The sequence below is a fragment of the Rutilus rutilus genome (assembly GCF_951802725.1).
Source record: "Rutilus rutilus genome assembly, chromosome: 9".
Lineage (NCBI taxonomy): Eukaryota > Metazoa > Chordata > Actinopteri > Cypriniformes > Leuciscidae > Rutilus > Rutilus rutilus.
This window is the reverse complement of record NC_140223.1, coordinates 22,230,461-22,246,904: the sequence shown is the minus strand read 5'-3', so window position 1 is coordinate 22,246,904 and position 16,444 is coordinate 22,230,461. Positions and strand designations below refer to the sequence as shown.

The 16,444-nt window shown below is 39.4% G+C and overlaps 1 protein-coding gene across 4 annotated transcripts in view; it reads right to left on the bottom strand.

Annotated features, from left to right (window-relative positions):
• Positions 1-46: 46 nt before the first annotated feature.
• The window catches only part of myo1cb (myosin Ic, paralog b), a 48,493-nt gene continuing 32,095 nt past the window's right edge, over positions 47-16,444 (bottom strand). For all 4 annotated transcript variants that reach the window (XM_084418354.1, XM_084418357.1, XM_084418356.1 and 1 more), the window contains 25 exons: positions 12,820-12,918; positions 12,580-12,693; positions 12,367-12,438; positions 11,753-11,872; positions 11,419-11,498; positions 10,861-10,966; positions 10,435-10,515; positions 10,253-10,344; positions 10,056-10,150; positions 9,866-9,912; positions 9,669-9,749; positions 8,757-8,862; positions 7,855-7,972; positions 7,402-7,515; positions 7,212-7,288; positions 6,972-7,125; positions 6,686-6,845; positions 6,514-6,597; positions 4,032-4,125; positions 3,866-3,921; positions 3,431-3,566; positions 3,028-3,098; positions 2,050-2,147; positions 1,813-1,912; positions 47-1,721 (listed from right to left, as the gene is read on the bottom strand). In XM_084418354.1, the coding sequence (XP_084274480.1) occupies positions 1,695-1,721; positions 1,813-1,912; positions 2,050-2,147; positions 3,028-3,098; positions 3,431-3,566; positions 3,866-3,921; positions 4,032-4,125; positions 6,514-6,597; positions 6,686-6,845; positions 6,972-7,125; positions 7,212-7,288; positions 7,402-7,515; positions 7,855-7,972; positions 8,757-8,862; positions 9,669-9,749; positions 9,866-9,912; positions 10,056-10,150; positions 10,253-10,344; positions 10,435-10,515; positions 10,861-10,966; positions 11,419-11,498; positions 11,753-11,872; positions 12,367-12,438; positions 12,580-12,693; positions 12,820-12,918 (2,382 nt within the window). In that variant the 3' untranslated portion in view covers positions 47-1,694. The remainder of the gene's footprint in view (positions 1,722-1,812; positions 1,913-2,049; positions 2,148-3,027; positions 3,099-3,430; positions 3,567-3,865; positions 3,922-4,031; positions 4,126-6,513; positions 6,598-6,685; positions 6,846-6,971; positions 7,126-7,211; positions 7,289-7,401; positions 7,516-7,854; positions 7,973-8,756; positions 8,863-9,668; positions 9,750-9,865; positions 9,913-10,055; positions 10,151-10,252; positions 10,345-10,434; positions 10,516-10,860; positions 10,967-11,418; positions 11,499-11,752; positions 11,873-12,366; positions 12,439-12,579; positions 12,694-12,819; positions 12,919-16,444) is intronic.

Genomic DNA, 16,444 nt, shown 5'->3' with positions numbered 1-16,444 from the left:
CAAATAATGAGTTCACAAATACCCATTCCCATGAAAAATACAGAGCTGGCACCTCAATGTTTTTAATCAGCTTTAATATGCTCAGATACATTGTCAGTTTGCTTCAAATTGACAGATTTCCAGGTATTTTACACAAATAGTATAAAACAAAAATCACAAAGTGTGAATTACATCTCAACTGGTGGGCCATGAGTTTGTGTGTACAGTATCAGGGGAATTTTATAAATGTCAAAAATAGATATTTGTTCTAAATACATTACATGCGGCATTTAACGTGTATTTCTTACAGTGTTTTCTTTTAAGTATCCTCAACTACGACACCAGCTATGGTAGGCACATGCTCAATGTTTCTCTGAACATTCTCATTTAACATCATGTCATCAAGGCAATATCAACTAATTGTGCTATTAACAGTTTTGGGTGCCTGAGAAATCCTACAGTGCACTGGGTATGCCAAATTTCCATGTTTAGTTTCTAAAATAAAATTTAAATTTGGTTTGCAAACATTTAGTAGTGCTGTTACTTTTTATCTACATATACACAAACCTGCCTCAAGAGAAATAAACAAGCCTTTTTTTGTAGATAACATAACTTCCCAAACTATTAGGGCTAACAACATCTCTCACAAGCTTAGAGGATTGCTAATGTGGGGGAAATGGCATTAATAGGATTATATTGTGTCCAGTGTATTAGGAGCACAAAGCCTGAGTGATTCAACACTGGAGATCAATCTTGTGTCCATTTCATCCCATTTCTACAGGAACACTTTTCTTATCTTATCAAAAATACTCTCTAACCCTAACATTTTGAGGCACAGATTTGGGACTGAGAAAAGACATATTTACTGATCTTCAAACTCTTAATATGAGTAATGAATGACGAGTGAATCACAATGTGAAAAATGGAGCTGGTGCTCTAGCATAGTTACTATCACCGGTTGTTCTTTCCATCAACATTAAGATTTCAGGAGCCTTTTCATACATAACACGCACCTTCAATGCACTTGGCATAAAGTCTTCAAAAGTTCGTTCTCATTTCTCTTGAACACATCGACTAATATTAATAACTTACTAAGCTTGTAAGCATAATTATGTCGCACATATAGAACAGGTTTATCCGTCCATAAAAAGTAATCTTCTATATGCAAAAAGTAATTAATACCTTTCCTATGAACGTTTTAATTTAGTTACCAAGTAATTGTAACTCGCATTACAATGACAGTAATTCACTGTTAGAAAAAGTGTACTGGGTCCTAGTAAGTCTGGATTGCAGGATCCATGGAAAAGCAATCACGGGTGAACATAAATAGAACCGAAGCGAATAACTAAAAATTATGAACCCTGATTTTCCTCGGTAACATGGCTGAGGTCACCTTCTCTAACAAATCAATCAACAATCCCCAAAAAAGCTAGATAAAGACAGAGTGCAGGAAATATGCACATATATATATATATATATTTTGTTATTTCTTGGCTTTGACGTATAAAATCATAATATTCATATAACAGTATTAAACCCCAGAACATAAATAAGTCGCTAGATTTTCACAACTGAAAGCAGAGGCCTTTGGTGCAGCTGGCTGGCGTCTCGTTGGCAGAGATAAGCTCCGCCTGTAGTCATGTGATTGATGAGCTAATAAGCATATCTGGAAGATCATGTGAGAACGCAGGAAGTGCTTGGTCATGACTCGTCCATCATCTTGAGTTGAGGCGAGGGGCAATCTGAGAAATAAAATCACACCTGGTCATTTTTTCTGTTTTCTAATTGAAATAATTTGGATACATTTCAATTCATTTAGTCAGCAATGCTCACCACAGAAAGGTGTCCACTCTTAGCCTTGGCTATCAGCAACTCTGAGCCAGATGTGAAATCTATGATCCCTTCTTTTCCTTGAGCCACATTGAACGTTATACTGTCCATGAGAGGGAAAGCAAAATCGTTTATTCATAAAAGTATAATAATTTCATAATCTGAGTTTCAAGACAGATTTGTATGAATCTCAGATTTCAAAGTATTTTACAAAATGATAATTTTGCGCCTGCAACTCACCTTCCCTGGTTAATGTTAATGCTGTTGATCTTGTCAGCACAGATAGCCACTTTGGTTAACGTCTCGATCACATGCTCATTCTGAAGCACCACGTCACCCTGTAACACCAATACAGTTCATATATTCACTCTGACAACAAGAAGTTTAGCACTTAAAGGGATAGTTCACCCAAAAATGAAAATTCTGTCAGTAATTACTCACCCTCATGTTGTTCCAACCGCGTAAGACCTTCGTTCATCTTCGGAACACAAATTAAGATATTTTTGATGAAATCTGAGCCTTGTCTCACTCCTCCATAGGCTGCTAGGTGGCCCAAACTTGCTGGCCCAGAAAAGTTATTAAAGAGATCGTTAATATAGTCCAAGTGACTACAGTGGCTCAATCTTAAGTATATCAAGCGACGAGAATACTTTTTGTGCACAAAAACAAACAAAAATAATGACTTTATTCCACTATCATTTCCTTCTCTCTCGACCTCTAGTTGGTTTGCGTAGTGTTTTTGCGCAGCGCGTCTGTGTTACACGTCACTACGTAGGCTCACTATTGGCCGACGCTTGTCATGTGTGTGATGCGTGATTACGTATAACACAGACGCGCAGCGCAAAAACACTACGAGGCCCAGAGAGAAGGAAATGAATAGTGAAATAAAGTCGTTATTTTTGTTTGTTTTTGCGCACAAAAAGTATTCTCGTCGCTTGATATACTTAAGATTGAGTCACTGTAGTCACTTGGACTATATTAACGATCTCTTTAATAACTTTTCTGGGCCAGCAAGTTTGGGCCACCTAGCAGCCTATGGAGGAGTGAGACAAGGCTCAGATTTCATCAAAAATATCTTAATTTGTGTTCCGAAGATGAACGAAGGTCTTAAGCGGTTGGAACAACATGAGGGTGAGTAATTACTGACAGAATTTTCATTTTTGGGTGAACTATCCCTTTAAGGTAAATAAAAAGCAAATAATCGATATTTAGACTTACTTTCTGCTTATTGTCTTCACAAGCAACATGGAGAACGAACATGCCGTCACTTAGAGAGCTGACAGAAATCCCTACAGATAAAACAGAAGAGGTCAGTGTGTCACTTTTTTGATTTTTCTTTTTTATTTGTCATGGCTGTCTGAAATAAAAAATTCAAGTCTGCTTGAAAACGCATTACAATTCATATGACTGCAATCTGTTCTAACTGACAAAAGTGAGCTGTTAGCGATAGCAAATAAAGTGTATCTTTGCAACTAAACAGGTAAAGCTAGTACTCATGGTGGTACACACATTGATAACGTAATGTGAAAATTGGAAGTAACGGACTCTGGTTCCAGCCAAGCAGTCAAACAAAGTGTAAGAGCAGTTTTAAGACTTATTCTCTATCTCTCTTCCTTTTCACCTTTCAGTGAGCTGTAGTCAATCCGCTGTTTCAGTTTGGCCTCCTCCACAATAACGGCGCTGTTCGCCGTGAGCAGGAGCTGTCGGTTGCGAGCTTTGTATCCTTTTCTATCATATTTAGTCACTGGAACAGCATACTGTGGGGAAGGACAGATGACGTTTAGATTACATTAGGAGAAGACACAATTGTTACATTCCATCTATTATCACAGATGCCTCACAAATTGTTTGGTATGTTGCCTGAGAAAACACCTACAAACACTGAGAAATAAATTCATGTACAGTTTATCACATATTCAGTCATGAAAAATGACAGACTTCTGGCTTCTTTGGAGAGACTGATGAATGGATTTATACAAAAAGAGTAGCGAATCATAGTCTGAACCACATTGAAGAGAGTTATTGCAAAAAAACACTAGCCTAGAATTCAACCCACCTTCATCTTGTCATTTCCCAGAGCCTGAAGCACTTTAGGATTGATGTCCTCCCCATCTTTTGAACACACACACACACACACACACACACACACAGAAAACAATTAGAATATACAGCATAGAAAATGAGTCTCCAAACTGAGGCTGAAAAAGAGGACGAAAACTCACTGAGCCTTGTGCCCACAAAAAGTTTTGGGACACTTTGTGGGTAGTTGTCCTTCTTGTCCTTGAAGATTTCACTTGCTACCATCTTTTGCTCCAACTGCAATAACAGATAATAAAGCTTCATTTCCAGTAACCCAAAAATCAAGTGTATTAATAAATTATTTTTATTAATTGAGAATAAAAATTGAGCTAATGACAAATAACATTTATCTGTGTAAAACAAAATTCTTCTATTCCAAATTTAATCGTAATTTCCAGGAGCCCATCAAGTGAATTAATGAATATTATAATGTAAAATAAAGAATAAAAAATGGATTAATAATAAAATTAAATTAAACAAAACATTAATAAAATAAAATAAAATAAAACTATGTAAAACATGAGAGAGTGGTTCTGGGATGAAGCTTAATTTCCAGTAGCCCAACAATCATTAATAAATTAATAACAGGGGTGCAAACACATGTATGGTCAAAAAAGAGAGAGGTAATCGAAGCCCTCGTCCCGCGGCAAATATCCAGATACTACATTGCCACCATCCCCAACCCACCCCTATAGGCACATAGAGTCAAATGAAATTTAGAAAAACTATCTTGCACTTCTTCTTCTTGCTTTACTGCTACTTCCTGAAAACAATTTCACCTGATGATTTGAATAGCTCTTTTTGTAAAGAATTAATAATTCTAGGATGATTGGGGTAATTGTGTAGGGTAGGCCTAGTGCATCTGCATAGAAACTAATAAACAAAATACAAATATAAATACAATAAAACACAAATACACGAGAAATAAAGCAGTACTTTATGTTTTCAGGTAAATGAACTGTATTAAGTATTAATACAGTTTATCTTTTGACAAAACGTGATTAAGCTCTCTCTTTTGTTGTTTGATTAACTTTGGTGACACAAACAGCTGCAGGTATATTGGGTGCTGTCCCTTTAAGACGAATGCACGTATCTAATACCAGTAATGACACGCATCCGTTTTATTTTGACTGCGTTTACGGGGAAACTCGTTGAGACGGACACTGGCTTATTTTTTCGTGCACATGTCTGTTCAAACACAAATAGATAAGAAAGAAAAGGGAATTCGGTGTTCACGAACTTCACGTGCTGTCTGCGACTGAGTGGCTCTGTGCGCCGACAGACCATCTACATTTGGATGTTAAACATAATATATATAGCCTGATACAGCAAAGACAACGTCGGCAGTATTGACAGCAAAATAGGCTACAGAATATTTCGTTCTGTAGGCCTATTGACAGGGGCAATATTTGAAAATCGATAATTAGGCCTATTTTTTAAATTACAATTATATATGCATTTGTCAAAACCGAGAGACTTTCAAGCATCAAAATGTAATTTATTAATATTTATTTGCGCCTTCTATTTTGTCTGAAAACTTCCAACACTCTTGCGTGTCGCGTGAAAAATAGGTGTCGGTTGCGGTTCTATTTCTAGCACGCGGTTTCGGCGCGGCTCGAGAAGTGTGTGTGTCACGCAGGCATTGTGCTCTAACACAAGCTCTAACCAGTTAACATGAGAGCCGACATAAAAACGGACACTCCACGCCACGCAGAGAGAAATGTGATGCAGATCCAGAGTGAGACAGAAACACTAGTGGTTCACGCTTGCGCACATACTGCTGGTTTGGCGCGCAGTGTTCTGATTCGCTTATTTACTATTTACTTGTTGGTGGACGCAATCCAGAATTACTGTTGGTTAAATTATAATCAGACCCCCCCCCCCCCCCCCCCCCCCCTCCCCCCCCTTTAAAAAAACCTCTTCGGATCTGCACGATTCACACAAGTCACCCAAACTGACGTGAAAAAAGTGGGAGGCGCCGAAAAGCGCGCTGTTTGCACCCCTGAATAAATATTATAATATAAAATAAATAATACAAATGGACTAATACAAAATTTGAATTAATAATAAAATAAAATAAATTAACTATAGCCCCTTTCACACAGCGCATTGAACCCGGGAAATTGCCGGCAAATTGCCGCAACGCCTTCTGTGTGAACGCAAACACGACCCGGGATTGATGCCGGCATCGATGCCGGGTTGGGGACCTAGTAACATTGCCGTGTTCAGTCCCGGAACGCGTGCTGTGTGAACAAAAGCCGTAATAATGCCGTGTCGCAGTGATGACGCTGAAGCGCGGGATCGTTCGCCAGCTAGTGAAGCGGTACGTAATGCGCAAGTTTATGATCGAATCAGAGAAATAAATGCACAAGCGTGGTTTCTCGAGAGAGAGATCGCAGTTCATAAGCAAACTGAAGACGCTGCTGAGACATTACAAGTCACATCGATGTCACGTGTCTGTCCGGGACATACACGGGTTGTGTGTGAACGCGCTCTCTGATTCCGGAAAATCACTGGCAGTGTGAATGAACCAAAATCAAACGAACCCGGGTCAAATCCCGGGTCACTTTATCCGTGTATTTTCAGGAATCTCTGTGTGAAAGGGGCTTATGTAAAATGTCACACCTGGTGCTTCCATTCGGTGTTGATATTCTTGCAGTACTTCCACACCATGTTCTGCATGCAGAGTTTGCGGAGGTTCTCTGAAGCCTGTGAATAAAAGGAAGGCATCATTTCTCAGTTTATAGCCCTCAGGTCTAGAGGAGTTCATGACTGTACTGAATGACTGATTTCTCACCTCGATGAGGGCGGGAGGTGGCTTTGGCCAACTCTTATCCAAAACTGTTTTGGGCAGGCTCCTGTGCAACTTCATTAGGAACGAGTAGCGAACGTAGTCCAGGAAGTACTCGTTCTCTGGGCAACGTGGCTGGTGGCGGTAGATGAAGCCTTTTATGAACCTGTAACAGTGACCACAGGCAAAAAAAAAAGAAAAAAAAAGTGAGCATAGCTTCTCTCACTGGGCAGAATCAGATCGCATGTGATGCCGTATTAACTATTGTACAAGTCAAGTCATGCACATAGACCTGCGGATGGTGTTGGCAGCCTCTCTTCTACGCTTTGCCCTCCTGCGGGCCAGAATACCTCTCCACCATGCTTGGATCCGGATTGCTGATTGTTTCATTTTACGATATTTGGTTTTTTGACTGTAGCCTTTCCAGGATGACTGCAGTTTGGTAGCTGTGCATAAAGAACAGATTGTGGAAGTTGAGGAGCACAGCAGACCATCCAGTTACTCAAGATATGCATTTGAATATGGCTCATACCAAGGCTGTGTTTTCTGACTTCTAGTGCGTCTTCGGTTGCAAACAAGGTTTTGGGGAAGCGGATGAAGATTTTGGTCCTGTTAAAAAAAAGGAAAGGTGCCTTCATCTTTTCTGGTACCACAGAAATAATACTGATTTATTAATACTAATAAAATAAGAGTTGGCATTTTAGAACATTTGTGTAACCAACCTGCCGAGTTTGTACTCCTCGGGTTTGTAGCCAATGTGCTTGACGAGCGTGGACACCCCATCGACCAGGCGGCCATTCCAGGTGGGCCATGTGTCTGGACACAGGGATTTATACCTGAAACAGGAAACGTCAAGCAAGTTAGTTAAGTACAAACAGGAATCCTCGTTCCTTTTGACCTTCATTATCACTGAAGTCCACAGGAAGTGCTGAGCTTTTAAAAGAGGATCAGAAAATATGAAATGAAAAAAGCCTAAATCAGCTAAATTGGTTCAGTTGGTTAAGGCTAGTATAAACGACAAGTTCAAGCGTATTACCACTATGAGGTATGTTCGGTCACCCAGCAAGGCTACACTTGAAACAATGTCCATGTTGTGCCAATATAAGACCAGCATGAAAAAATGGTTCAAATAGGTCTAAACTGTGTGTATTTTTTCAGTTCGTGTAGATGCCAACCTCTGTAGGAAGGTCTCGTAGCGACGGCGATATGCAAACCCAGCTCTCCTCACCCGAAGGTTTTCCATCAGACCAAGATATTTTACTTGGTGCCTGATGAGGACTTCATCAAAGCGCCCTATAGAGAGAGATTTCAGTTTAATAAATTGTAAAATCACGCATGTAGTGTGTGTATAAAACCAAAGATTTGCCGATATTTTTGAGTATAAGAGCTTATTAACGAACAAAAGATGCTAACAAATGACAAGAGCAAAACAAAAGAGCTGATGAAGTAAGAGAGAATCAGATTGAGGGAATGAATGACTGCAGTTTGAACAATGAATCCATTAAAAACAGTTGGAGAAGAAAAAAAAAAAGGCACAAACTCAAGATTTGAAATAAACAACCCTAAGACATCTTGTTTTAAAAAACAGTTTTTAAAATTTATTTTAAGTAATAAAAAAAGAAGCACAATTTCACTTGGTTTTATATTTTAAATTTGAATTCTGGAAAATAAATTTTTTAGCTTATTATTCATTTTAATTTAGCTTCATTTTTCCTAGACTTGTATAGCACTTTGGGTCATGTTCTGTTGTTTTTAAATGTTTAATGACTAAATGTTTGATGGCTTGACAAGAAAAAGTATAAAAATACAAAGGTATTACCATATTCCGTTCAAAAAACTATATTTCTAATAGCTACACAAAATTTTCTCCATACCTTGGAGTGCCATACAAATACCATGGTTTGTAAATATGGCAATAATCCAGAACAATGGAATACATACAAATGCCATACAATACCATACTAATACTGTCCCACAGAAAGGGAACAGTTAAAAGGAATGAACAAGTATGAAGTATAACGATTTCTAAGAGATAAACAGCACTAAAACTCAAGAGTATAGAACATTTCTCACAAACCTGCTTGCTTGGCATCATTAGGCTTTATGCAGCGCACGTAAGACGGTTCCTTAGACATCAGTATTTCCATCAACTTCGCCAGGCTGGTCTTGAACTGGGTTGCTGCCTGGTTGCAGCGAGGCAATAAGAAAAAGAGATGGAATAAGCAAGAACACAAGCAACAGTGTGCAAGTCCAGCCAGGCAGTGACAATGTGGGAGAAGCCAGTGGTCAACAATGAAAGCAAACAACTAAACAGCAGCCCACCCACACTCAGCCAATGGAGCTCTGTGGAGTGGGCACTGGGATCGCGATCGGGGTGGGGGGTGATGCACACAGTCACAGTGTAGGGGGTTCAACAGTGTCAGGGAATTCCTCACAGTGTAGGTGGCAAGCAGAGATTCGCAATCTCATGGACTGAGGCCAAGCTACTGAGGTTTATGTATAAATGCTACTATGAATGTGGAACTGATTCACAAACAAATTTTTGTTTTTTACAGTTCTGTGTAAGCATAAACAAACAAAAAACTGACACAAAATATGTAACCTACTATCAAAGAGAACAATAAATGGCAGGATGGATGGATGGATGGAACAGACAGACAAACAAACAGATAGAAGATAGATAGATAGATAGATAGATAGATAGATAGATAGATAGATAGATAGATAGATAGATAGATAGATAGATAGTAAGACAGAGATATAGATAGTAAGACATAGATAGATAGATAGATAGATAGATAGATAGATAGATAGATAGACATACAGATAGATAGATATACAGATAGCTAGATAGAAAGACAGAAATAAATAGATAGATAGATAAACAGAGAGACAGACAGATATACAGATATACAGATAGATAGATAGATAGATAGATAGATAGATAGATAGATAGATAGATAGATAGATAGATAGATAGATAAGATACCGTCTCTGGACGTTTCTTGTCTGTGAGCTCCTCTCGGTCAAAGCAGTGAGTGAGGATTTTATTCTCGGACATACACATGACCTGAACATACAGACATATTAACATGTTTAATCACTGTAAATTTTAGAACAGATAAAGTGTGTTTTTCTTATAATATATATATATATATTTTTTTTTTTCTGGGCCTGTTCCCTCACCTCCTTCAGGTTTCTGAAAAGGAGATCATTGTTCTTGTCCAGGAAGCCTAGAAGATGGAAAATACACAATGACGTCAGTCAGCGCTCAGCCTGGGAAAGATCTGTGGGCATAAGAGAGCCTGCTCTTGTTCAATGACACGCTCTCTTTTTGTTTCTTAATTTTTTCTCTGCCCTCTGTTCAATAACTGACCGTTGACATTATAGTTGACTTCTCCTGCATAGTGGCTCAGTCTGAACTCCTCACGACCCATCACTTTACGGGTTTTTCCATCAGCCAGCTTGTGACTGTAATATAGTAATATTGTATATATTGGTATTTAGATGCTCAGGATATGATTTTAAGCATGATATTAGATAGAATGACAAAAGGAAGGTGGCGCGACTGACGTTACGAAGTGGGCATGGCCACCGACAGTGTCCTCAAGCTTCTCCAGGAAGGTGATGTCACTGGCATCTCCAGGACGGAGACACTCTTCATCCTATAGAAAAGAGAAGCGAATAATAGGTTGAAGCAGCTTAAGACAATATTAAATAGTTTGTTAATGAAAGTAAACAGAGAGCATTCTCACCAGGATGGAAATTATTCCTTTAAACTTCTCCTCCACAAGATCACAAATGATCTTGTTGTTAAAATATTGCACAGGCTCCCACTAGAGAACAAAAAAACATGAGCATTACTGCATTTGAAACAAGTGGAAAACATTCAAGATTTGTGATGTTGTTTTTGCTATAAAATTCAAAGAACGCAAAATCAAGAGCATTCCCAGCCCACCCGCGAATCATGGCCACAAATGGGCTTTCTTTAACAGTGTATGCGTCAAAATGTTTTATCGGCAGTGTGAGAGGTCAGCATTATCATAATAACAGCATGAAATAAAGCCCACTACACATGTTTGCCCATAATGTGCCCATTGAGCTGTGATTAAGACCCCGTTCCACCACCCCGCACAAGAGTCACACATGCTGAGCTGTGTATGTGTATAGGGGATTCTCACCGTGATTCCCTCAGCTTCATATTCCTCCTGCTCCGACTTCAGAGTCAGTTCAATGAAGAGCTGCTGCAGCTTCTCATTACAATAGTTGATACAAAACTGCTCAAAACTAGACAGACAAAGAGAGGCAGATTGAGATATCTTTGAAAATCAAAGTCTTGCTATATACTTGTGAAAAAACAACAACAAAGTTAACCATAATAATAACCAAAATATCAAAGATAGATTTAAAAAATAAATTATATATATATATATATATATATATATGTGTGTGTGTTATAATGTATGAAATATGATTAAAAAAATACTAAATGTGAATCTATATAAAAAAAATTATTTAAAACAATTACAATATTTACATTTTTAGTTAATATATTTGATTAAATATTATTACATATAACAATATTAATGGCATTTAATGATTTATTTTAAATATTTAAATAATATTAAATTATTCATAGTAATATAAAATAAATAGTGCATGCATTATTATAATATTAAACATCATATACATTGTTAAACTGTATAACATAAATATTACATTTGATATATTTACTTTACCTGTTGATCTGAAAGACTTCAAAACCATAGATGTCAAGCAGACCAATGACAGAAGCGTTCTTACTGTTAAATGAATCATCCTGTGAAATATTAAGAGCACAGAAATATTCAACAACAGCTGTGGGACACCATTCAGACTAAACATCCACAGACTGTAACATCATATGGTGAGCATGTGTTCCAATAACTCCCATTGGAAAACTGGAGTGGTTATATTGTGTTATTTCTTAGCTTTCTCCACGTGGGGGCGCTAAATATTCACATTAGGTAAAGGACTCATCAGAGAAAGCCATATGGAGCTGATAGAGTATTTATTAGCAGAGTAAGTCCATACCTTGAAGGCCAGAGAGTCATTAATTTTGTTGACCAGCCAAGAAAAAGTACGACCATATATGGCTTTAGATAAGGCATCCCGTGCTGAAGAGGCCTGCTCTTGATTTAAAGGACTCATCAGCTACAACCCAAACACAGACAGTGGAATTATGGGAAACATTCATAAACAATTATTACATATTGTACACATACAACTGTGAAACGGGAAAAAAAATTAAGCAACACTACTATTTTATTAAAGATGGTTTGAATACAAGCTTTGAATGGAATGTGATTTGACACTCTATCACGTTTCAAGATTTTCACATATTATTAAGAAAATGTTAGTGGTGCTTTCGTATGTAATGCCTGCCGGCCACCTGAAAGTCTCTTTGATATTTTGTTCCTTAGACATTGACAGATCCCTCATATAATGTAAATCTATGGGATTTTTTTCACCCTTTTTATCATCTGCCAGTCAAAAATCATTAGTATGATTAATGATTCAAGAGTAGTATCACACCTCTCCTTAACAAACAAGTTTTGAAAAATCCCATGTCCAAGTATAAGCAATAGAAATAGTGATGTGTAGTGATTATAGACAATATTTTCCACTCTAAATGATTGGGAACATACCTCTTCTCCTTTGGCAATGATCTTTTTATGCGTAAGAGCCTCTTTAAGAACAGTGCCATCCACACCTAACAACTGCAATATCACAAATACACACACAAGCACAGTCAAAAACAACCCCCTGACATGAAAAAAAATTGCTAGAGGTTTTAACATAAACAAGTGGTTATGCACATGTGGTCATAGCCCAGTGATATAAATAAACTGTCCTATTACCCTGGCTAAGTATTTAATCTGTGTTTCTGTAGTGATATAGGCACTACCACTGTCCTCTCCTCCGTACTGGACATTCCCCAAGTGTAGTACACTGGCAATAATGTTCAGAAGCTCCTGTGGGGAAAGAGACGGGTGTGAATGAGACGAAAGACTAAGATCAAGAGGAAGAACTTTGTTTCTAAGAGAAGAACATTGACTTATAGTTCATAGTGTCTGTGTATTGTGATTGGTCGGTCATACCTCCACTTCATCATCAGTGAAGCCAATGACGCTGAGGGCTTTCCTCACCATCTTCCAGTCATTGCGGTCATTTATAGAGCTCACTTTGGGACAGTTGCCCTGAAAAACACACACTCACTCAGCACAACAGAGGAAACCAAGGGAGGAGGGGCTCCTCTTGACTTCCTCTATTAAACACCAGGGGAGTGAGAGGAAGGGACATTCCTGCATACTTGTGGGAAAATTTATGATGCCATTTAAGATGAATACTCATACACAGGTCCAACATAAATGTATGTGGTACACTGAGCTGGACATTTTTGGGGGGCTTTATTGACATTTTTATTGATAATGAAAGCCTGTTTCCACCTAATAGTAATAGGTGTAACCTAACCTAGTAACCTAAGGTAATTCTGAGATAAGGTTTGAAATAAGACAAAGTCGCAATGTGAAATATGAATCACATTTTTTGAAATAGTCGCAATTGTGGAAAATAACGTAGCAAAAGCAAGAAATACTTGCAAATGAGATAGTGGCAATAACGACAAATAAAATAAAATAAATCAATAATGAAAACAAATGTGACATTACCAAAGTCGCAATAACAAGAAATATAAAAATATTTAAATATTAAAAGTCACAACTGTTAGATATAAAGTCGCAGTAATAAGAAATAAAGAGTCCCATTGCAAGAAGTAGTCACAATGTGAAATATGTAAGCATTGGTATAGCATTGGTTCTGGAAGTATTTTTTTTCTATTAATTTCTCCCATTGAGATTTCAAAAAAGCGTGCCGAGTCCAGATGGAAAGGGACGCAACGGAGGCCACATTCTGCATACATATGGACAGACCATTAGAGCAGTCCTACATATGGAAGAAAGTAGGTCCTACATGGAAAGGGATGGAACTACTACATTCCTTGTAGAGTGAGCTCTAGCTCCAAAGGGGCACGGCATGTCTTGAGTTTGGTATGCCAAGGCAATGGCATCCACTATCCAGTAGGCCAACCTCTGTTTGGAAACAGCCTTTCCCTTCTGCTGACCTCCAAAGCAGACAAAGTGCTGCTCAGAGCTCCTAAAACTCCGTGCATGTGGTCCATGTAAATGCGCAGGGCACGAACGGGGTACAGTTCGTGAGGGTTGGGTCTGCCTCCTCCAGGGGCATCACTTTCAAGTTCACCACCTTGTCCCAAAAAGGAGTAGCGGGAACATTGGGCACATATCCAGGGCGGGGTCTCTGGATTACATGAGAGTCAACCAGCTCAAATACCTGGCACATTTGGCTGACCGAAAATGCCTACAGGTCTCCCAACCTCTTGATGGACGTGAGCGTGGTCAGGAGCACTGTCTTAAGGGACAGGATCTTAAGCTCCTTTGACTCTAGCGGCTCAATGGGCACTCTGGGGATGAGGCATGCCCGAGGAGGATTTCGTCTCCTGGCGCCTCTCAGGAACCTGATGATCAGGTTGTGCTTTCCCAAAGACCTACCATCCACTGAATAGTGATGTGCTGTAACAAACACTTTCAAGGTGGAGGGAGACAGCCTTCGCTCCAACCTCTCCTGCAGGAAGGAAAGCACAGAGCTAATCGGGCATTTACAGGGGTCCAGGTGGGCCAGTAAGGCGCAACCATTCATAACCTTGCACATTGTTTGTGCAAGATGGCTCACTGGGGGTAATGCATATTTGCGTAGGCCCCAGGCCCAGCTGTGTGCCAGCGCGTTCGTGCCAAGGGGTGCCTCTGTCAGGGAGTAAAAGAGCAGGAAGTGGGAGGATTCCTGGGAGGCAAACAGGTCTACCTGTATGTGCCCAAATCGACTCCAGATCAGCTGGACCACCTGGGGATGCCCGATTGAGCTCACCCGGAATATAAAAAATGAGCCGCTGTGCTCGGACAACAGATCTCAAAGTGAACCAGAACGAGCCAGTCGTCGAGACAGTTGAGAATACGGATGCCCACTTCCCTTAACGGGGCAAGGGCACCCTACACGACCTCCGTAAAGGTGCGGGGAGACAGGGACAGCCCGAAGGGGAGGACCTTGTATTGGTATGCTCGACCCTTGAAAGGGTCTAAATATGGTCTGTCAAGGCAAAATTAAAACATGGAAGTACGCGTCCTTCAGGTCAATCTCTGCAAACCAGTTTTTGGGGCGAATGCACTTGAGGATGCATTTCTGCGTTAGCATCTTGAACAAGGGCCCGGTTCAAGACTCGCAGTTTCAAGACCGTCCATAACCCACTGCCTTTCTTGGGTACGATGAAGTACAGGCTGTAAAACCCTGACTTCGTCTTGGCTGGAGGGTTCTCTTTTAGTGCTTTGGGCTGATGGACTTGCAAGAGGGCCATAGCATGTAAGGCGGAGGCCGCCTGTCCAGCGGCACTGTAGGCCTTGGCTGCAAGCACGGCAGAGAACTTGCAGGCCTTGAATAGGAGACGTGGGCGATTCTGCCAGGTGGCAGCACTTACAGGCAAAAATGCACAGCAATTGCATGATCCACCTGTGCAATCTCCACGTATCCTTTGGCTACCCCACTTTTAGGGAAACTGCTTTTGTGTTGAAGCGTCCAGGGGTGAAATCGCTGCACTTATCTGTGCACTCATGAGGCGAAACACAGCTGAATGCACCTTTTCTGCAACAGAAGAGCATCTCCTCTCTAACGAAGGTGAATGGCAGAACGAGTAAAAGACAACCGCTCGGCTCCGAAGCAAAAAGCTGAATGAGTGACTTGCCGGCCTTATATACCCGTATGTCCAGGGGTATGGTTTGGCATGAAAATCTCACTCGTCAGTCTTCATTGGCCCATTTTTTTACTACCCGTAGGTGATTGGGATCCAAAGTGAGACCAGTATCAACTAGGCTTGCTACGATAGTCGTGTTGACAGTGTTACTAGGGCTGCAGCTATCGATTCTTTTTGTAATCGATTAATCTAGCACTTTATCGATCGATTAATCGAGTAATCGGATAAAAAAATTTGTGTGTTTTTAAACAACCAAAACAAATAATGCATAACGAAAATGATGTGGCTGTAAAATAATCAAGCATTTGGCTTTTATTTCTCAAAAAAAAAAAAAAAAAAAAAAAAAAAAAAACAGAGCTATTTATTCCAACTCCAACATTTGGCTCCAAAACTAAGCCTATTTATTGTACTTTTTACCCATTTAGTGTTTATAAGTGCCAGTGCCAACAATTATATAACAATACAGTTAAGTCAACTTTATACTGTAAAACATGTATAACTATGAATACAAACTTAAATAGTAAAGGCCATTTGGCCTTAGTTTTGTCTTCTTAATACAACATTACAAAAAAAGGATTACACCTTCTGCAAATTACCCACCGGAGAACAAAAATAAATTAAATGAATATAAAATATCAAGCCAAACAGGTACACAATGTGTCTGACTGGCGCGTGAGAGAGACGAGGGTGCGTGTGTGTGTGTGTGTGTGTGTGTGTGTGAAGGGGTTGTTTTTTAGGCTATACTCTCTTACAGTTGAACATGAATACATTTACTACTTTAAAACATCAAAGCTAAACATCATATCTAGTCAAACCACATCACGACATCACTACAAATACAGTATGGGATTAAAATCAGCGAACATCAATGTATAGGCTTCGGCACGGGCGGAAATATTGGCGCTGGG